This window comes from Cryptomeria japonica, chromosome 3 (assembly GCF_030272615.1).
Source record: "Cryptomeria japonica chromosome 3, Sugi_1.0, whole genome shotgun sequence".
NCBI lineage: Eukaryota > Viridiplantae > Streptophyta > Pinopsida > Cupressales > Cupressaceae > Cryptomeria > Cryptomeria japonica.
Window position 1 is genome coordinate 896,042,368 of NC_081407.1, and position 23,136 is coordinate 896,065,503.

General features: G+C 39.2%; 1 protein-coding gene across 4 annotated transcripts in view; it reads right to left on the reverse strand.

Annotated features, from left to right (window-relative positions):
• The window catches only part of LOC131059715 (sphingolipid delta(4)-desaturase DES1-like), a 32,130-nt gene extending 16,510 nt beyond the window's left edge, over positions 1–15,620 (reverse strand). For 2 of the 4 annotated variants that reach the window (XM_057992727.2, XM_059216991.1), the window contains exons 1-2: positions 15,193–15,609; positions 14,955–15,108 (exon numbers count right to left, since the gene is read on the reverse strand). In XM_057992727.2, the coding sequence (XP_057848710.1) occupies positions 14,955–15,095 (141 nt within the window). In that variant the 5' untranslated portion in view covers positions 15,096–15,108; positions 15,193–15,609. Of the gene's footprint in view, positions 1–14,954; positions 15,109–15,192 lie in introns of all 4 variants that reach the window. The other 2 variants (XM_057992729.2, XM_057992728.2) reach the window with 2 other exon arrangements.
• Between the last annotated feature and the right edge of the window lie 7,516 nt (positions 15,621–23,136).

Consider the following 23,136-nt stretch of genomic DNA (forward strand, 5'->3'; position numbering starts at 1 on the left):
CCATTTCGGAGGTGAAAGACCCTCCCTACTTGGTATCCGCAATTTCGGTGGGATTCATCCCTCACCCTATTCTGCTTCTGTTTCGAGTGTGTAATCTGTTGTGCGAGTCTTATCAATATAATTTCTCTTTGTATGTGCGAATCTTCATCTAAGTCTCTTGTGTCTGGCATAACAATAATTCATTCCATGCCTCTGTGCAACATCGAACTGACAAAGTATCCGGATGGCTCTGAGGGCAAAACTCGGCGAGTATTCACCCACCGTACGGACCCCTACCGTACACCTCGTACGATCAAACATCTACCGGCGGGTATTCACCCACCATACGGCCACTACCGTACACCCTGTACGGCCGAACAACATCTACCGTTCACTCACCCAATACTCACCGTATGGTCAAGGTATATCGTACGGGCATCAAGGGAGCAAACCGTACGGCATAGGGAACTTTACAGACGGTCATCACCGTACGAGGAGTAGTGTCTAAAGGCACCGTACGGCGTAGGGAACATTACAGTGGTATCAGAGCTAGTGATCTTGCCAGCCTGTCGAGTAGTGGATGCAAGTCTACACCAGAAGGAGGTACCGTTATGTCGATAGAATGGGGGAACCACAGGATCCTACCAAGGAAGTTATGGCACTGTTAAGGGAGCTAACCAAAAGCCAAGCTCAACTCAACGAAACAATGATTAGAGGGGAACAACGACAAAAAATCATGGAGGATACATTGCAAGAATTGGTCGTAGGTAAAACAAATGGAGATCATGGCGATAATTCGATCACTGGAAGGTCAAACCCACAGCGCTTCCATTTCCGGCCACTAATGCCGACATTTCCCCAAAGAACAGAAGCACCCTGTGGGGAGCAAGAGGCCACTTTCCACGATTTGCAAGAACAGCTGAATAAAGATTGGAAGGATGCAAATCTCAAGGGAGACATATCCTTCAAGGACTATGTTGAACTCCGGATGAAATCCTCGAGCGGTAGAAGTCGTGGCTACTACAACTATGATATCAAACAAAAGGTTGGTAAGATTAATTTGTCATCCTTTGATGGGATCGAAGCAACCTCAGCACGAGCTTGGGTACAAAAAGCAGATACCTACTTCCAACTCAACCCGATGCCTGAAGATGAAGTTATCAAATTTGCAGCACTTCACCTGGAAGGAGTTGATCACGAATGGTGGCATCATGGAATGGTCACTCTCGGCCATGAACAAATAACTTCATATGTGTTGTCCTCATTTTTGTTTCCAAAAATGAAGGACCACTACATGAAATTTTTGTGAAAAAATGAAAAAATTTACTCTATAGCATGCTTCCCGAGGCAAAATTTTGACTAATCCTTGGACTGGCTTAATCCTCAATCTATCCTCGAACTACGTTTCGAAGTTCGTCAAATTCGGGGTTCATTTGCAATGTCTTTCTTTCAATTTCGGGTTTTAAAACCCCGACTGCAGGTGGAGAATTTTCTTCAAACTACAAGTTTTAATGATATTCATTGTTTTGGTTGCTGTAGGGGAATTTTCAGCTTATTACATGTGCATCTTTATTAAAAGATGTTACTTGCAATTTGTTTTAAATTTCTTTTTCTTGTTTTTGTCTTTTTTATTGTTTTTTGGTCTTGTTTAGTTAAAATAGCGATTTTTTTCGCCCAATTACAAGTAAACTTGCAGTTTGGTCAAAAAACCCCTACTTTAATGGTTTTTGCATGTAATAGGGATTTTAGATCCCCATTACATATGTGCAAGTATTTCTAACTTGTTGTAGGGATTTTATTTCCCTTATACAAGTAATTAAAACTTGTATTCCTCTCCAAAAAACCCGATTTTGCCTTGCAAGTGTTTTTTTGACAATTTTAAACTTGTCATTTGCTCCAAAAATCCCGATTTTGGCTAGTAAGTGAAAAAGTGGAAAATAAAACTTGTCATTTGCTCCAAAAAAACCCGATTTTGGCTAGTAAGTGAAAAAGTGGAAAATAAAACTTGCAATTTGCTTCAAAAAACCCGATTTGCATTCCCTTATGCAAAATCGAACTTGTCTTTCATTCCAAGAAACCCGAAATGCAAAAAAAAATGGTTTTTGACGAATTCAAAGCAAATTTTTGTGGAGATTTTCTAGGGAGGAAAGGCGTTTTTGCTTCTACCCTATTTTCATGCATTCATGGACATCTTTCACGCCAAATGGAGGTTGCATTGATTGGTTTTTGCCCTAAATCAGCAACCACGTTTTCCATAAATGCCACTTTTTGAGGGATTAAATCTTCAACAAACTCCACTCTCCTAAATCGTTTTGCCCTTTCTCATCTAGGTGTGGAGTTTAGGAGGATTGTTGAGCTATTAAATGATGCCATTTGGTGTGCAAATGATGGCCACGTTTTTTCCATGTGACTCCTTTGGCTACGCTTTGCAAACACTTGTCATCATTTCTTCTACTTCCTCCTTAGGCGTTTTGTTCTAATCCTCTTGGGTGTGCTCTCTCATTGGCACTTTGATCTTCCAAATTTGGGATTGCTGCTACATTTATCAGTTTGGGGATTTTTTGCAAAAACGTGTTAAGGGTTTTGGCATTGCGGATTGCTTCTATTTTTGGTCTTCCTTCTTATTTCCAAAAATTGGTTGCATTTTTGGAGAAGCATTTGCTTTTTTTTCAAGAAAGGTATGGCTTTTTTCCTTTCTCTCCTTTATTTTATTATTTTCTTGCTTTCTTAGTTTTCTTTCTTAGTTGCATTTTTGTAAATATATGTTGTTCTTCCCCCCAAAAATCGGTTTTTGTGAGAGGATTTTTTCCCCTTGGTATGCAATTTTCGAATTGCATTGTTCTTCCCAAAAATTCACTCCTTACTTGTATTCGGGATTTTTAATCTCGATTACAAGTTCGCTGGAAATTCTTGTTCTTCCCCTATGGTTAAGGAATTTAACCATTTTTTGTTAAAATTCCAAATTAAAAAATGTGAAATACCCCTCCCTTGCAAATTCAGGTTTTGAAAACCGGATTACATGTTGAATAGTTCTTCCCATTTTCATGAAAATGACTTTCCTGAATTTTCCCATTTCTATCCATTCATGTTCCCCATATCCGTTCTTTCCGTTTCCATCATTTCCCGCAAGTCAAAATCTCATTTTTCGTCAATTTCTCCATTTTCGAATTTACAAGTGTACTTTTATTCGGGTTTTAAAACCCCGATTGCATGTATGTCCTTTCCAACTTGTATACTTGCGAAAATTCTCCCAATATCCGAAATTGGTCAAAGTCAAGATTTTACCATTTCTACATATTCCCCCTCTTCCTCTCACAAAATCGTGAAATTCAAGAATCAAAGTTTTACCCATTTGGAGAAGGAAGAATGATATTTGCAGCTAACTATGATGTTGCCTTAACTCTCTTAAGTCTTCATCACAGCATTCCAGGTTCACAATCAATGTCAAATTTGCCAGCATCTCCAACTCCAAAGAAAATGAAATACAAATATGACAAATATCAGAATGAGATTGCACCTTCCCAGGTTTCTTCTCCTTTGGATCGCATCAGAGACACGGAGATAGGGCACGTTGATATGGCAGAATTCGTCAATAGAGTAGAAGATCCACAGGATAATAACTTGCAGCGGCTGTTGGACAGCCATATCCATCATGCATCTTCCTTCCCGGTGGCTGCCCTAGAACTTGAGTTCGTTCTTGCCTGCGCCCATCATTTTGACAAGGAATCAAGAGTCATCAAAAATGATGATGGTGAAGCTATAATTCTTCTCGATGCGGATACAATCGAGAAGGTCTTCAAAATACCTCCTGCACCTGTTTATATGGAAATCACCAAAGAAAGTGCAGCGGAATATTACTTGAAGAGGGAAAAAGATTGCAAGCGGCACATCAATAGGTGGATCCAAGAGCCACGACCTTCCTTCTCAAGGTGGGCAAAGTTGTACCGTTGTGATTTCAAATAGGAGATAGGAGACACCATCACTCTTCTCAGCAGGATGATGGGCCTTGAACATTCCAATGTCTTTGAACCATGGATGTATCAGTTCATTATGTTCATACGGCATTCACATCACATTTCATGGGGGGAAGTCATCAGCGATGCTTTGTGCGAACAACTTGCAGCAGTTCCTACCACCATGACCTTCTTCATGAATTCCTATTTAGTATATTTAGCAGCATCACTTAGACACTTTCTAGGTCTTTCTACCAAGGGTGATCACTCACTTATACCAGTTTGGGAATATTATGACCAGTTGCCGTTGAAACCCAACAAACTGCATTTCAGAAGGGTCCAAGATGCATTCTTCGGATATTTCATTTGTCAGTTTGACAGAAATCTCAGGAACAAGACAGTATCAGATGAGGCATGGATCAAGGTGTCTGAGTATGGGTGTTTGTTTCTGCAATTCCCCACCTTCACCTATATGAGGATAGGATGCTATGATGGTCAGCGATACATGCTTCCGAGATACCCAACCGATGAGATAATTCTCATGGAGTTGGGAAGACAGATTATGGCTGTTCACACTTTTCAATCTACTAAACACAAGGTTGGAATGGGGATCTCTACCACAAATCCATTGAAAATTGGCCGATACTCCCTTGTCACATCTGTAAAGGCTAAGGCCATGGAGGCTGAATTGCAGGAAATCAAGCTCAAAAGGTTTATAAAAAGAGCTGATTTTGATTACAGAAGTGTTGTGCAAATCACACACCCATCCCCGTCTTGGATAGGGACCCCCAGTTTGTGCCTTTCTGTCCTGACCCTGAAATTTGGCTAAGTCTGGAATTTCCTGATCCTGAAATTTGGCTAACTCTGAAAACTGAGGAAACCTCCAAAAGCTAGAATTTGCAATATAACTCCTGGAGGGCCGAAACCACTCTCAAACATCCTGAAAGTATATATGGAATATAACTTAAAGTATAAGAAAGGAGAAAGACATATGGAAATGTCACTTATACTTAAATGTTATATTCCATATGCTCAATTTCGGACCCAGAAGCCAAAAGTTGAAACAGTTGCCAAAAGTGTTTCAAGGTCCGAAATTCACTTTAAGCATCATTTTCGGACCCTGGGGCCGAAATTTCTAAATATGGCAAAATCGCAAAAGGTGTTGTGAGGTCCGAAGGTCCGAAAATGACTTAAGTGCGATTTTCGGACCCCAACTCCGAAGTTTAAATCGTGAAACGTTTTAAAACAAGATAGTGCTTTGCTCCGAAAAGTCACTTAAGTTCTTTTCAGACCCCTGCGTTTAAAGTGAATCACGAAATGTTTAAAACACGCCCCAGGTCCGAAGTTTAAAACGCAAAACGCCTCCGCCCCCCGAAATCACTTAAAACCTTATTTTCGGACCCCAGGTCCGAGGTTTTTCAAAAGGGCGAAATGTTTTTTTTTTAAAAAAGGACGCACTAGGTCCGAAAGTCCGAAAAGGCACTTAGATCCATTTTCGGACCCCCGCAGAAAAGTTTAAAGTGCGAAATCTTTTAAAGGCGCCTCCAGCTCCGAAAGCGCGAAAGTCCATTTTCGGACCCCTGGGAAAGGTAAAACGTGAAGTCCATTTTCGGACCCCTGGGAAAGGTAAAACGTGAAGTCCATTTTCGGACCCCTGGGAAAGGTAAAACGTGAAGTCCCATTTTCGGACTCTAGGGGCGAAATGTTTGAAAATCGCAATTTTTGCAAAATATATGTAAGCTCCGAAATTTGCAAAAGGATGGCAAAGGTCCGAAATTCGCCTTAAGTCCTCAAACTTCGGACCCATGAGCCAAAAGTGAAAGGTTTTGAAAATTCAAAAGTTTAAATACTCCAAATTTGCAAAAACGCCAAAGGGTCCGAAATTTTTTGCAAATTTCAAAAGGTGCCCTCCGTTCTCCGAAATTTACCAAAAAAGCATGAGAGTTAGAGTTTTAGAATCTGCAGGAGCTCTTCAAACCTCCAGAATTGCGCCATAAACCCATTTAAAACGTCCAAGACTCCAAAGGTAAAATACGCAAAAGTAAACAACCAAGGATCGGATTTCACATTCCAAGAGAAAGAGAAGCATTTTCAAGATACATCTCGCAAAGAGCTTCTCAAGCCAGACGTCGTAATTAAATTTAATGTTTGTTAAAATTAAAATATTTAATTTTTCAAATTGATTTAATAAGTGAAATTGATTGATCGCAAGACGTCATCGAAGAACCAGGAGAAAGACCTGAAACGCAAATCGAGGAAGGATCGCAATTCAAGGCCAGGCGCTGAAGATTGGAAAAGAAAAGATGCAGGAGCGCAAGAGCAACCGAGCATTGGGAACCGTGCCGTTGAACATAGATGAAGTCCACTGGCGAAATTGGAGGCAAAAAGCAAAAGAACACTCTGAATGCTGCAAGTTTATGCATTCTCAAAGAAGCACACAGCTGGATTTAAGTCCAGAAATTCAGTTTTAAAGCTGAAATTGCTTTATTGTAAACTGCCTATGGCTCCCGTGCAAGATATTTTTGTGGATAACTATTCCCAACCAGCAAGAAAATTGGATAGGCTTGAATTAAAGCCAAATAGTGGCAGGTAGTTGAGATAGTTGCTAGTTGGATAACTGAGAATTAATTCGGCATTGGTCAAGGCTGTCAACTTCTGGAAGACAGATCAGGACCCTTGGATGCAGTCCATCCTGGCCTCTGGTTCAAAATTGGAATATCTATAAAAGGCAGAGGCCTTTCTTTTGTAAAGGTTAGAAAGGGTTAGAAATTGCTAGATAGTTAGATTTTAGAGTTAGAATAGGTTAGATCTTAGCAGTAGCATAGAGATGCTGCAGAAATTGTTGTAATAGGCAGTTGAGATCAATATATGAACATTGATTTGGTGTTTATTGTCTTGTTTTCATCCTGTTTGCATGGTTTCTTTCAGCATTTTAGATAGATCTTTCTATTTTGGGTGTGCAGGTATTTGATAGATTCGGGCTCATACCACTGAGGATATACTGATTGTGTATCCTTTTGTGTGGTTAACCTGAGCCTTCGATTGTGCTTAGTTCAATTGCAGGTGTCCGTCTGAGCTGCGCCAGAATTGGGTGCTTAGCCGTGCGTCTCCAATCTGAAAATCTTCCAAGTCCCTTTGAAGATTGCACCGTTCCTGCAAAGTTGTGAGCCGTTCTGGCCAAACAGGAATTGGTTATGTTGAATCCGTCTACCCGCATACCCGTGTTGTTAGTTTTAGATCTCCTAAACCTTTACTTTTGCTCTTTATTGCGTAATTCGAGAATCACAGCAGACTAGCTTGTTGCCAATTAAACGTAAGTCCCCCTTGTGTTTCCAGCAAAACACATCGAGCCACTGAGAGATCCCGCAGTCAAGACCTGACAAAAGAAACCTTGAGGTTGTCTCCTTTGATCAAACTTAGAAAACAGCATTAGAGACTTCCTTATCTCAAGAGAGAGTAGGATAATCAGTCGGCTATTCTATTCTGCGTTGGCCGTATGGAGTTTGCAGTAATGCGATTTCAGACACGTCAACAAGAAGTATGAAGGAGAAAATCAAGAAATCCTTTGTGCATGTTCATCACATTGAAGACATCTGGGTAGATCTTCGTACAGAAGCCGAAGTCCTCAAGATGGATTACTGCAGGCTCACTGTTGAGCAAATTGTTGATTTAAACTTGGCGGATATCCCACAAGGGATGATTGATAACGAGCATATACTTGATCCTGAATACACTTCATGGAGGGTTGAGGAAGCTCCACTTCCTTTGATCCAATGGTCGCACAAAGAGTGCATCTCCATCCTTGACAGATTTCAGCTTATCTTGGCCAACACTAATACATGGCTGAAAAGTAATGCTATTAGACTTATCAAAATCAAGGTTGGTAAAGAAGATGATTCTACGGGGCCTCTTGGACGGAAATCTGAGATTCAGATTGACAACAAGGAGGGTGTTTCATCTTCAGGCACAAGAATCAAGTTACGATTCAGTCGTGCAGTAGTGCTTCCTCTTGAGGAGACGACTATTCGTGGGAAGGAAAAATCACGATTCCATGTTCAGGTGATCGATTTGGATAATCCAGAAGAGGGGTAGCAATCTGATGACGCTCCTGAGTCTCCAGTTTCAGACTCGCCTCATGAGGCCATTCCTCCAGTTTCCATTGAGACGCCTCTTTCTCCTCCTGATTTGCTTGTGGATGAGTCTCCTCAGAATGCAATTCCCATTTCAGCATACGAGCCATCTCTTGATCATCAACAAGAAAGTGTGTTGAAAGTTCCTAAAGATATTCCTACTTGCATCCAGTTATCAGAAATTGATACTTCCACTTCTCTGGTTTTGAAGAATTCATGAGGCAATCTTCATGCCCATTAGTAACTGAACAAACCGTGGTCGCTGTCCAAACAGATATTCCTCCCAGGATGACCACGGTAATTCAAACAGAAACTGCTTCTCCTTTACCTACGGTTGCTACTAGAAGAGAGTTGATGACTTTGCCTCCATGGCTTAGTTATTTCACCCCGAAAAGGAAGAAGCAAGAGATCTCACCTGATGCCTTTGACTATCAGCAACTGAAACAGTCCAGATCTAAAGTTGCTAAGAAGGCCAAGACTATCTCCAAAGTAACGGTTGACAGTAACAAAATGAAAGTAGCTGAAATTGTGGAACCTATTGCAGATAAGCCACTTGATGAAATGTCAGCTGCTGATTATATGGTTACGAGGATAGAGTTGGGCAAGCAAACGCATGAGGTCATTAAACATGATGCTCAGTTTTCTGTTGCTTCATTGGTGCAAAGGTGTGATGATCTTCTAGCAAAGAAAGACAAGCTAGAAGAGGAAAACCGACAGCTTATGGCAGCCATTCATAAAATCACAAAACCTGCTGCTGAAGGGAGTAACTCCATAGGTTCTTTTGGTTCCCAAGAATCGATTCGTGGAGTGGAAAGGGCTGCTCAAAAGGTACAAGCACTGGAATCCTGGGTTGATCAATTTCATGATCAATGTGTACAATTAATAAAAGACATTTTTCAAATAATGTCTAAACTAGAGACCATTGAGGAGAAACTGGATCAGACTTCTAACACTTTCAAAAAGAATTTGGAAAGTGTTGAGAAAAGTCTGACAATCTGGCGTACCATGCCCTAACAACAATTGAATATTTTGTAGGAGCATGCCATCATCTCTTCCAGGGTCATGTACTTGGAATTTGAAGAACTCCTGGAAAACAAGACCCTTGTTCTTAAATCCCTCATTGAGGAGATCGGTGATGCAAGGAGATTCCGGTGTGAAGTTTACCGAAATATTGTCTCACATTGTGAAAGGGCCTCTTGCAACATAGTAAGTCAGGATGGAGAGCTGATTCCAAAAGAAGAAGTTCTTGCTGATTTATAGATGAGGATTCATAATGAATGGAGGAGCGAACAATTCTCAACAGCTTCGATTCAAGCATTAATGAAACACCAAGCCTTTCTGCATGAAATCCAGTCTATAATGGATAAAAACAATTATGCGCTCCTCCGTTGTCACGACACTATTGTGAAGACTATGGTTGTTGCCAAGAACACCCATGAACCGAATCCTGATGAACTACAAGCAAGCATCCAGAAATTTCAAGGATTTGTGTCTTCACAAAATGCAACTTAAGTGTTTTTCAACACTTAGTTGAATTTTCCCTCTTTTGTAATCTTTAGTTGTAATTTAGTTTTGACAAGTTACATGTAAAAGTTTTTTTTTTTGTAAAATGCAAGTTACAAATTACTTGCACTTTTATAATTACATGTAAGGCAACTACAAGTTGTGTCCGATTAGGACTGTAGTTGAAATAAGTCTTAGTTAGTTGGAGTAACTCTTAGTTAGTTAATGAAGTCCCAGTTAGTTATTGAATGAGTCTTGGTGGTTGAGAGAATCTCTCAAGTTAGTTAGGATCCTCCCACCTTTTTCTCAAGGCTCCTCTTCTATAAATACTTGAGGGGTCTATTGTATTTTTTATCTTTTGGGAAAGCAAGCAAAAACTCTGCCAAATTTACAACAAGAAGTCTTTGAGCTTATGTATGTGAATTGAAGGTTTTGAAGAATAATAAAGAAGGATTACTCAAGTTTTGAGTCTTTGAGCTACATGTTTGAGTTTGAATCTTTTTATTTCTTCTATGCAAAGTATTTCTAAAGGAGCTTAGTCCAATCTGATTTGAAATCTTTGAGCTGCAAGTAGAGAAGATTAATTAAAATAGGAAACTCTCTTGAAGGAGCAGCAAGTGTTTGAGCTTGCGTCTATTCTTGAGGAAAAATTATTGTTTGATAAGAAATAGCAGCAAGTCTTTGAGTTTGCATTAGTTCTTGTCTTTGTGTTGAAAGAATAGATTATTCCAGTCTTTGAACTGTTATCTTTTATTCGTTGTAAAATTTAGTATAGCAAAGGGTAGATAGGACTTCCAATAGTCAAGTCTTTGAGCTTGATATTGCTGTCCCGTCCCGAAGGAAGTGACGGAAGTCTTTGCGCTTTCAGGAAACTTCATTTCCTTTCTCTCATTTCACTTGAAAGTAGTTACTGCTATTCATATTCAATCGCTATCCTATTCTATGAAGAGAAAAGGATATTGTCTTTCTTGAAAAAAGAAGGAAAACTGCTGTACCATCCTGTTTTTATTTCAGTTTTAGTTAGATAGGGGGAGCCTTCCCTTAATTAGGAGAGTTTTTACTCGTGTGCTATGGTTGAAACCACAATTTTGTATATTTCTCCAAGTGTACAAAATTTTCAACCAACAATATGCCGAATTCACGAAGAGGCTTATAGATCGTTTTGATGGAAAGGACCCAAAACTCAACTTCAAGGAACTGGCTCAATTAAAGCAATATGGGCTTGTGGATAGTTACATTGCAGAATTCCAGAGACAGTACGTGTTGGTAACAGATATCTCAGAGAGGAGATTGGTGGTTCTATTCATGGACAGATTGATGGAACCACTAAAGGGTTGGGTTAAAGGGTTCGATCCCAACACACTCTCTGAAGCGATTAAGAAGACGCGTGACATGGCGACCTCATCTTCTTCCTCCGAGAGTTACTCGCATGACAAACCACCCCTAGCCCTAAAGAAGCCATCATTATATGAAGCCACAAGGCAGGAACTCAAGAGAAGGAAACTCTGCTTTACCTGCAAGGAGCCATGGGGACCAGGGCACCGATGCTTAGCCATTGAAGTGGTGTCCGACAACGAAGAAGAAAATGAGGAAAATGGTCAACAAAGCACGGGGGAGGCTTAAGAAAACATAGATCATGTAGAGAGAATTTCCACACTGGTCCGTAGGGGAAGTGCCATTGCCGCTCTGACCAGCACTCCAGAGTGCAGTGTGTTTCAGGTTCGCAATACACTCCAAGGGCAACGGGTCATAGTCATGTTGGACAGTGGGGCCACTCTCAACTCTATCAACTCATCACTCGTCACCAAGAGGCGTTTGCATACAGAGGAGCATGAGGGGTTCGAAGTCAAGGTAGCAGGAGGAAATCTATTGTCATGTACTCATCTGGTTCCACAACTCAGCATCACCATGGGAAACTACACAGTGACAAACGATTTCTTCGTGATTGATTTGGATGATACAGATGTCATCTTGGGCATTCAATGGATGGAGACCCTCGACCAATACACACAAAGCTTCAAGAGGATGGAATTCTCATTCGAAGTGGATGGCAAGAAAGTGGTACTAAGGGGAATGTCCAATGGCCGCGTGAGGAAAATTTTGACCAAACGGATGGAGGCAATCTTCTGGGAGAATGAACAGATCGAGGAGCATCGGATTCTGCAATTGCTTGAGGGCAAGCAATTTTTGGGCCAGGAGGACTGTAATGTCCCCGATATAATTAAATAGTCAACTTAAATAATTTATTGTACGGCCCCGTACTTCATAATATATCTTGAGCCCCTTTTATTAATTAGTTAGTTATAAACTTTTTGGTGTCGGCCCGTTTGTAATCCTTCAGGAAACTTCCTGGAGTCCATATATGGCCGAGTTAGTCATTGTTGTAGGTATGCGAATTTGGTATTTTTCTTTGTTGTGCGAATTCGTGTTGGAGTTCTGTTATCCGCCATTTCGGAGGTGAAAGACCCTCCCTACTTTGTATCCGCAGTTTCGGTGGGATTCATCCCTCACCCTATTCTGCTTCTATTTGGAGTATGTAATCTATTGTGCGAATCTTATCAATATAATTTCTCTTTGTATGTGTGAATCTTCATCTAAGTCTCTTGTGTCTGGCATAACAATAATTCATTCCATGCCTCTGTGCAACATTGAATTGACAAAGTATCCGAAGGGCTCTGAGGGCGGAACTCGGCGGGTATTCACCCACCGTACGGCCACTACCATACACCCTGTACGGTCGAACAACATCTACTGTACACTCACCCAATACTCACCATACGGTCAAGGTATACCATACGGACATCAAGGGAGCAAACCGTACAGTCATCACCGTACGCGGAGGAGTACGGACATCACAAGGAGCACACATACGATCATCACCGTACAAGGAGTAGTGTCTGAAGGCACCGTACGGCGTAGGGAACATTACAGATGGTCATCACCGTACGAGGAGTAGTGTCTGAAGGCATCGTACGGCGTAGGGAACATTACAAGATCTGAAAGTAGTAGTAGTGCGAGTGTGAGCATTGGGGCTCGGATTGCAAAGTCGATTGATCACTGATATTGGCTCCTCTAAGCCTTAGACTTCTAGGCTCTAGCTTTATGTTGATATATGTTTTGAACTTTTGATGACATGGATTTCATATTCCATGAATTTTGTAGATATTTGACACTATTTGTATTTCTAATGTGTTATTTAGTTTAGCTTATTTCCTTCAGCTCAAGCCTAAAATTTGCATTTATACTTATGTAATGAATGTAAACTTGTGTATGTGTTCAAAGTAGCTTCTATTTGATGAGATTATTGTGTCTTTGAAGTTTATTTATTAAAAAATACAAAAAACAAGTTTAAAATCATTAAAAATCTTTGAATTTCTCGGGTTGTTCAATTTGCTGGGTCTTGGCCGAGTTTTTGCCGAGTCCGAATCCGAGTCAAAAATCAGCTTGCCGAGTCAGAGTCTTGTAACTATGGATTAAACAGAACTAGTTCAATAGCCTAACACTGAACCAGATAGTCGGCCAGAAATTAAACAGAACTAGTTCAATAACCTATAGGAGCATAACTTCAGGACAATAGGAACTTGACCAGGTGCATATAGACTGAGATCCTGACTTACAATAGGTGGTTTTCAGGTTGCAGCCCATTTGCTCAAATTATAAAGCTCAGACATCTGCTAAGCAACTTATGAGCCAAAAAATCAATGATACTTCTCCAGGTTCTTTAAAAAATCCAAGGCCATTAAAGAAACAATATCAGCTAGTCTCGTCAGCACAGGAAATCATAGACTGCTCCCATCCATTGTTTATTAATCTCAGACTTATGTTATGTAACCTATTCAAGCTGCTTAAGAAGTGAAATAATCAAAATGAAGTGTACTAAGGAGTATATAAATCCATGGCCATAGACAGCTTTCTTAACCTGAAAACACAGGTAATTAGCCGTTTTGTTTACTAAAAGCCCATGCCGTGCAAATCTGTATATACATCATGTTTGTGATAAAATAGATAACATGCAAGCACATTAAGAAAAGTAAATCCTCCCTTTCACTAGTTTCAAACAAAGACCACCTATTAGAAATCATTAATCCAGGTACAGGTAGTACCGTAGTACTATCTTACAAAATGTCCAACCATGAGCCTTGATTGGGTGTGAACTCAAGTATTTGACCCTAATGCGGAGATTATACTTGCATCCACATCTATAACCCAATGCATCAGCCACCCTAATATAATATAAATGTAAGCTAACAAATTTAATAGCTGCTAAAATGTCAAAGAGAACGATCTCCATAAATATTACCTCCTTGACAATGGGATGCCCTGACTTAGAAAGAGGTTTGTTCGTAGTGTATGAATTTTCAAGTATCTTCTGGGTTAAACTGTCTTAAGTTGTCCTCATCTAAGAATAGCCTTTTTGGGGGGTAGATAAATATTTTAACACTCATCTATCATCAGCTAAATTCACATCTGAGAGGTTTCTCTTCTGCCAAAATTCACCTGGGACATGCACAGTCCTTGTCCATAAGACATGATAGGTTTAACATGGGGAGCAATACCCAGTGGTGCTTGAACCCGGGTCATAGTAATGGTAAATGCTTTGCCTTACCCTTTGGCCAGGATGGCTAGACTTTTTCAAAAGTAAAAGCTAATACTTGATAATAAAAAAAATCTTGTCAAAAATTCAGCTGTTTAAGTTCATTTATAATCGGATTTGCAGTAGTACTTCCCATGGAAGAGGCTTACACCCTTACTTTTACTCTGAGAACAGTCCCATGGAAATCAAAAAAATGCAGATACCGAATTAAAATAGATCTTTAATTCTTTATCTGTTCAATGGGAACCCCACCAATGTAGCTATAAGCTTCACGCGGGTCTTGGGGATTGAAAGTTCTCCCCACCAGTTTAGGGACTTTTATACTGTGTGGCAGTTTGCACAACATATTTTTAAAATTTAAAATTTTCGGAAAAGAAAACATACCATCCATTTGCACATAGTTTCTATAATTTCTCACATATACTCTTGGCTTCTACTTAAATTGTTTTTCCACACAATGGAGCCAATTTCTTGAAAAAAGGCTTCTATTTTTTTATCAGCATCACCTACAGAGAAATCTGTCGTACTTAGTCCCCATATCCTTAGAAAACGTTTCCAGATCTTAGCCCTTTCCTTCACCGCATATTTCGATTCTAATATTTATTTGAAAAGCGAAAATTTCAACTTCCATAACAGGATGGAGCTAAGTTTAAAAGGGTGATTACAGAGTTGATATTGTGGGTACCTGCAACTGAGCACGATCTAAAACAACAATCGAACTCCAAATAGACTAAAAAACTGGTAAAATTAAGCAATGTGAATGAAATGTGAAGCAGAAACAGAAAGAGAAAGAACCTTAGGGAATGCCCATAAATCGGGTCCGAAGAGTTCCTTGATCTGTGGATGTACAGATAACATCTCCCTCCTGCGACTTGCATGGGGCTCATCCCCCTCTGCCCACCAAAACTCCTCCCTCATGCTCATGCTCATGCTCATCCTCACCACAGATCTGCACAATGTACCTCCAAATGGAAGTTAACAATCTAATAGCTGCTAAGAATTTAAACAAGAATAACAGTCCCCACAAACATACCTGCTTGATGATAGGATATTCTACCTCGCGTTTGTTCCTGTCAATAAATATTCTGACTCAGAAAGTTGAACTCATAATGGATATCCTTCCAGAGAAAGGCTGATCGCGGGGATCCTTTTAACTTCAAAAGGTGTCACAGCTGCTTGTCCTCTTCTCAGAATAGAAGAAAAAATCATATATATATCGAAAAAATAGTAATTTGACTTGATTAAACTGGATTTGAAGGGAAGGTTGTTTTGGGGAAATCGTTTGCAGGGGAATGAAGCTTTATTCTTCACAGACTGGCGCTTATCTTTTATCTAACATTAAGCAAAAGGATTAAAGGCCTCTCCACTGATTGTATATATTTCCGCCAATTCATCGTGGTATAAAATATTTTGAATTTTATTCAAATTCGATCATTTGATGGCGACATGCACATGCATTGCTCACCGCGGTACACTTAAATGAAAAGAAAAAAACCAAAAATTCTCCGCTTTACGATAATTCCAAGTTTTCAAATTCTGTTTTAAATTCCGTATGTATCGGCGCTGACAAAGGCATAAGGTAGAAAAACAAATTCAACACAATCAATGTTTTTACAGTCCGTATGAAGTGGAGTTTTACATATTTTTTATTTCAATCTTATTAACTTAAAATAAAATAAATCTGTATATCTTTTAAAAAATTATCTAAAATATGTTTTAAAGATATTGATAAAAAATGGATCTGAAGAATATCTCTTGGTATATTTCAAATAAATTTTCAAAACGATATATTATTTTTTATTTTACTTTACAATTATTTAAAATCTATTTTATTTTATTTATATGAATTTTTATTTTTTTATTTTCTGTATTTAAAAGCTATTATTAATTGGTTTATTTACTTAATAGTTATTCTATTTTATTTTTATTTAATGAATTATTTCGATCTAATTAAGAGTTGTTCTGTATTTATTTTATTTATTCAAGAGTTATTTTATTTTATTTCATAATTGACTATTTTAGATAGATATTTTAAAAGATAGATCTTGATTGAAAAGATTGAAAATAGCGCCCAAATATGTCATTTCAAAATTATAGACATCACATAGACTACCCTTGGTTGTCACCTCATCTTCTCATTGTGCTTATTTTAAATTAGACATAGCTTTTATAATATCTTATTTTTCTTTGGCAACAAAGATCTCACACCATTTGGACAACCATTCTTAAGCCTAAGCTTGTTCATTTTGCCAAATGTATTCTCATCCAAGGCCTTCCTAATAGTTTCAAGTTAGTTCATTTTGGGATTCCTAATCTACACTACCCTTTTTTACGAGCATCGGAAGACTCAAAATATTTTTTTTGATTTTATACTAGAGCTCAAGCTACCTAGACTTGGATTCATAAAGTTTTTAAGCCACTTAAACATTAATATATGGTGTTATTAGGGGATTGACCTAGAATTAGTTTACATACACTCAAATCTGACATTTTTTATGGCAGGGGGGGATTCTTTATAACATTTAGAAGGATAGAAATTCAACTATTTTTTTGGATTTTATGTTGATTGAAACTTTTCACTATATTCTAAAGCCATGATTTATTCTAATGTGCTCATGCAGATTCAAGTGCAAGCCAACACAATTGCACTTGAAGTTGCTCACCTCCAAGCATCGTTGGATCACTAGTTTGATGCCTCGCATATTGTTGCCAAGGTCCCACAAATGACCACTTCCAATAGAGGTTATTCTTTGTCTTATGGGCGATGTTGAGGGTGCATCCAATCAACTTGTGGTAATCAAAATGCTCATTATCATGCCTCTTTGCCTCATGTGAGAAGGGATTGTGCTCAATAAGGATGGTCAAATCTCCTAGTCAACACTCAGCGTTTCCACCACCTTTTAGTGATGGGACTACTGGCTAGCCAAATTCTAACAAGTTCTCTCAGTTGGCTCTTGTTATTCTCTTGCTTGTGTTGTTAAAGATAAACAAGACAATAATGATAGAGATGGAAATGATGATTGGAATCCTCCCATTGAAGGGAAGCTAGGTAGCAGAAATAACCTGTAAACATTGATATAAGCAAGAGAGGGTTTCAAAACTTGTTTCTTCAAATCTTTAGACTATTATAATTTAAATGCACATTCATTTAACACGTAAAACAGTGAACACCACAACACAGATTTATGTGAGAAAAAAATTTTGATAAAAAACCCACACACCAAAGCATAGATCAATTGTATTAACAATATAATATCAATTACAATACAATATCAAAGTCTACGCTCTTTCAAGTGTCTACAAGGTGCAATACAAATCTAGAGTAATTTCAAGAACATATTATCATCTCAAATAATCTTCAAAGTCTCATACAAAAAGCTCTATCATAACTTGTATTTATAAGCCTCTGTGATAGGTATCCAAGATTGTCATGTGTCATCTCCATGATCTCTATATGCATGCAAACTAAAACTAAGAACATGCAAAAGTCCAGACTAACTTGTAAAGCAACCTACCAACATACAACAACATGCAAGGCATCCAACTCCATATTTTATGCAAATAATAAGTCACCTTGACATGCACGGCACACCACAAGAGAAAATAATGCCAACTTCTAATTTACAACTCCTTATGTCTCTCAATCACATCCAATGAGTGTCATAGTCTTGACAAGGCAACTTTCCAAATCGCATTGAGAGTTGTCTAAACAACCAAGGACACATGTCACCAAAGCACACCTTTGAGGAGATTTTACAAACTACACTCTCCAAATAAGCGCCCAAGTGGCAAGTAGATCAATTTAATGCTTCAAAATTTGCATGTAGAATGCCAACTCACAATCGAGTCCCACAAAGTGACATAGCAACTTGGAAGCTTATCTCTTAGAGTATAAATTTAAATAAAATACACATCATTGGATTAATAAATTAAATAAATAATGCTAGAATCTCAGAGATTGAGACACCTTAATCCCAAGATTCTCCCACTTGTCGAAGACCTACAAGAATCGTTGTATCAATTGCTTAGGCCCCAAGGCTCATAGAACTAACACACCATATGAACTTGTTTGTGTTCACTAGCTTTGTCAATGCATCATCAACATTCACAGGAGTGTTAACCTTTCTATCTTCCACTATATCACGAACAAAGTGAAACTACACATCAATGTGCTTTGTTCTTGCATGGAAAGTAACATTCTTTGATAAATAAATAGCACTTTGGTTGTCACGACAGTAATATGTCCTACATCAAAATTAATATCAAAACACAATATATCGAGCCAAATGGCTTCCTAGTAAGAATGAGTAGTTGTCATGTACTCTACTTCTATAGTGGACAAAGTGATTACAACTTGTCACTTACTCATCCAACTTTTAGCACCACCAAACATCACGAACATGTATCCATTGGTGGATCTTCTATTGTCAATGTCACCTACTTAATCCAAATCCACATATCCACAAATGCAAACTAAATGTTAAAGTCCAATGGGATAACCATGAAAAAATAAGTAATACTTGAAAGTACCCCTCAAATACCCAAACACTCTCTTCACCGCATCCAAATGCGCCTATCTAGAATTAGTCATAAACTAACCAAGGACTCCCACTGCTTGGGTAATGTATGGCCTAATACAAACCATAGCATGCATCAAGCTACTTGCAACACTCGCATAGGGTACTTTGGTCATGTCCTCCATCTTACTATAATATTTTGGACAATCCTTCACAAAAAAAATCTATCCCCTATACCACTTGAACAAACATATGTCTACAAGTTATCATGTTGAATCTCTCCAACACAGAGTTCACATACTTTCTCTAGTTTATTGAAAGCTTTCTATTAGCTCTATCTCTTTTAAACTCCATCCCCATGATATACCTCTTCGCACCTAGACTTTTCATATCAAACTGTGTTGACATCTAAGACTTCAAATTTGAAATCATACTTTTACCATTCCCAATAAATAACACATCATCTACATATAGGACAATAATGAGAATGTGACCATTATTAGATTTAAAACGAACACAATGGTCATATTTGTATCTCATAAATCTCAAGGACAACACATGGTGTCAAAATTTTGGTACTACATTCTAGGAGATTGCTTCAAACCATACAAATATTTCTTCAACTTACAAACCAAATTCCCTTTACCTTTCTAAACAAAGTGATTTGGTTATGATATATAGATTTATTCCTCCAATAGAGGAGGAAAATTGAACCATTGCGAAGGGAAATCAAACCACGGAAGGACTCAATAACCTTCTCTCCACTCCGAGCAAACCTTTGGGATTCTTTGACCTCTAAGTTTTCTCATTGGGATGAAAAGTGTGTAAAACTATATGATGCTAATAAACAAAAATATTTTTTACTACAAAGGACAAAATTATAGGTTATCAAAACTACCTAGACAAATTCATACACTCTATGTCCAAGATGTACATGCGGGTTGAGGATGACAATGCAATGCACAAGTGTCCTAAGGTACCCGAATTTGTACCAAAGAGTATAGAATAGGAAGTATTTTCTACTTTACTACAGATACTATGCAAATAATAAACTAAAAATGAACAGAATATAAACAATTGACAAATTGACAAAGAGAAAATAGAGATACTCACAAATGGTCCAACTAATGAAGCCTCCAACAAATGCCAAGTTCTTCCCTATCAAACTTGCACACATATGACCAATGATGAAATGTTGGGTGGTTGTGATTAGAGATTTGTCACAATCAAACCTCAACTTTGGTGTTTCCAGCTCCACAAACAGCTAGATGGAAAGATTGGATAAATGATAATGGAAGTACATGTGAGAGTTGAGAAACACAACACCACGGGAGCCTAAAGATCTTCTGCAAGCTAAACAATTTGTTACGAGCAGAAGCAATGAAGCAAAAAAAATCTAAAGAACAAAAACACAAGAAAATATACTCAAAAGAGGAGAGCTCAATATTAACCAAAAGAGTAATGAGATAATGATACAAAGAAAAGAAAATTAACCTTTAATACGTCAAGAAACCCTAAAAGGGAAAACCCTAGGCTTGCACATAATAATTAATAAAAGAATTAATTATTATGCACCTAATGTTAGCTTAAGCGTAAAAAGAGATAATAGGGAACTTAAATAATTAAACAAATATTGTTTAATTAATCAAGTAAAGACCCAATTACTCTAACACCCCCCCTTAAGCTAGACTTAGGGAGAAACTAAAACCTAGAACAACTACTGAAAGCAAGAAAGACGGGTCCCGACAACAAGGCCTGATCAGGTACCCAAATATAATGAAATATCTATGAAACGGAGTCAAAGGAGAAAACCCAGTGGGAAAAAACTCCTCTCCAAAAAGAGATAAAAGAACATGCTGAAAGAAGAAGAAGAAGAAGGAACGAAGGCATCATAAAGACCCCCCAAGGACAACTTCCTTCACCCCAAGCATAGAGCGCAACTGAAGATAGCGCGGTGATGCAAAAGGTTTCGTGAAGATGTCTGCAACCTGCTCGGAAGTGGGAATGTACTCCAGAATGAGAACACCATCTTGAATCAACTGGTGGATGAAATGCATGTGAAGCTCAATGTGCTTCATCTGCTGATGCTCTACCGGGTTGCGTGAAATATGAATAGTACTCTGATTGTCACACCAAAGAATAGTGGGACTATTAGGAGGAAAACCAAACTCAGTCATCAACTGTCGTAGCCATAAGATCTCCTGACTGGCGAGCACAACAGTGCGGTACTCAGCCTCTATAGATGATAATGCATGACCAGTCTGCTTCTTGCAAGACCATGTGATAGGACAAGAGCCAAGACAGAAAACAAAGCCAGAAGTAGACCTCCAATCAATGACATCAAAAGCCCAATCTGAGTCAATGTAGCCAACAATGTGAGGTTCCCCTGATGTGTAGTGAATGCCATGAGAACTAGAGCCCTGAATGTACCTCAAAATACATTTGGAAGCTTTCCAATGATTCTCATGAGGGTCATGGGAGAATCGAGAGACAAGGCCAACCACAAAGGAAATATCAGGACGGGCCAAAACAACCCCTGACTGAAAAGGAGTGGGAGCAGGCTTGAAATCAAGCATGCCAAAGCACTGAAGCAAGTCAAGAGAATACTTCTGTTGGTAAATGGAAAGCCCATCAGAAGACTGAATCACCTGAAGGCCAAGGAAATAGTGCAGGAGACCAAGATCTGTCATCTCAAACTGATCCATCAAGGCTCGCTGAATATGTTGAATCATAGAGGATGAGCTGCCTGTGATGAGGAGATCATCAACATATAGCACAAGAATCAGAATCTCACCCTCAAGAAGCTGAAGGTACACTGTGTGATCAAAATGATTGCGGGTGAACCCAGTGGAGAGCAAGAAAGAATCCATCTTCTCATACCAAGCCCGAGGGGCCTGTTTGAGACCATACAATGAACGTCGAAGTTTGCAAACCAAAGAACTGTCCTGCATAAATCTCTAAGGCTGCTCCATGTAGATTTCCTCCCGTAGGTCCCCATGCAAGAAGGCACTCTTCACATCCATCTGAAAAACGGGCCATCCCCTAGAAGCTGCAAGAGACAGTACAAAGTGAATAGAGTTCATCTTGGCGATAGGGGCAAAAGTCTTGGAGTAATCAATACCCTCAACCTGTGAGAAACCCTTCGCAACAAGACGTGCTTTGTACTTATCAATGGAACCATCAGAAACATACTTAGTGCGATACAACCAGCGACACCTAACCATCTTTCTGCCCTTAGGAAGAGGATAAAGATCCCAAGTATGATTCCTCATCAAAGAAGAATACTCCTCCTCCTTAGCATGATCCCACTCAGGGTGTTTGGTAGCCTCTGAAAATGTCTAAGGATCATCTGAAATAGCATGACTCAAAAGACTAGAACCCACAGTATGAGAACGAGTGCGACGAGTATCTGAAGGATCACCGGCCATAGGACCTGCCGCCTCAACAGTAAGGCGAGCCCACTTGGGCATCTGAGGTGGAGCAGGGGGAGGTGGGGATGGTGGATCATCAGCACCATCATTAGAATCATCAGCAAAAAGATCCCGAAGAGATGCAGTGGAAGGAGTAGGCAGAGGAGTAGACATTGGAGTCGGGGTATCCACTGTGGGAAGGCGCTCATCAAACTGAACATCCCATCGAAACAGGACCTCTCTGGAATCAGGATCAAATAACCTATATGCCTTAACATCCTCATAGTAGCCAACAAAAATGAGTGGTCAGCTCTTCTACTCCATGTCTTTCCTCTGAGCATCAGGAATAAAAGCCTATGCCTGATTGCCAAACACTCAGAAAAAAGAAACATCAGGCTTGTCATGAGACTAAGCCTCCTCAGGAGTCATATGTCGAATCGCCTTGTGAGGCATCTGATCCTGAATATAGTTGGCACAATTGACAGCCTCAGCCCAAAAGGACGAATCCATGGACCTGGACTGAATCATACAATTTGTCATCTCCCGTAAAGTTATGTTCTTGCATTCAACAACACCATTCTGATGAGGGGTGTAGGGAACAGTAAACTGATGCTGCAAACCATGCTTAGTGCAAAAATCTCTGAAAGCCTGATTGACATACTCCCCCCATTATATGTACGTATCTGCCGAATAGAACAGCCAGACTGCTTCTCTACAAATGTCTTGAAGATTCGAAAGGAATCAAAGACATCAGACTTGTACTTAAGAAAGTACACCCATGTGCGTCTGGAGAAGTCATCAATAAAAGTGAGTACATACTTGGCCCTAGAAAAAGGAGTGGGAAATGATATGAGATCACTGTGAATCAACTCCAAGGGTGCCAACACACGAGAGGCTCTACCCTTCGGAAAGGGATCTATGTGATGCTTGTTAAGCACACAACCATGACAAACACCATCAGTACAGGAAATTTGTGGGAGCCCAAGAACAAGTGCATGTGTACTCATCTGCTGAAGATGTCTTTAATTGACATGGCCCAAGCGCTCATGC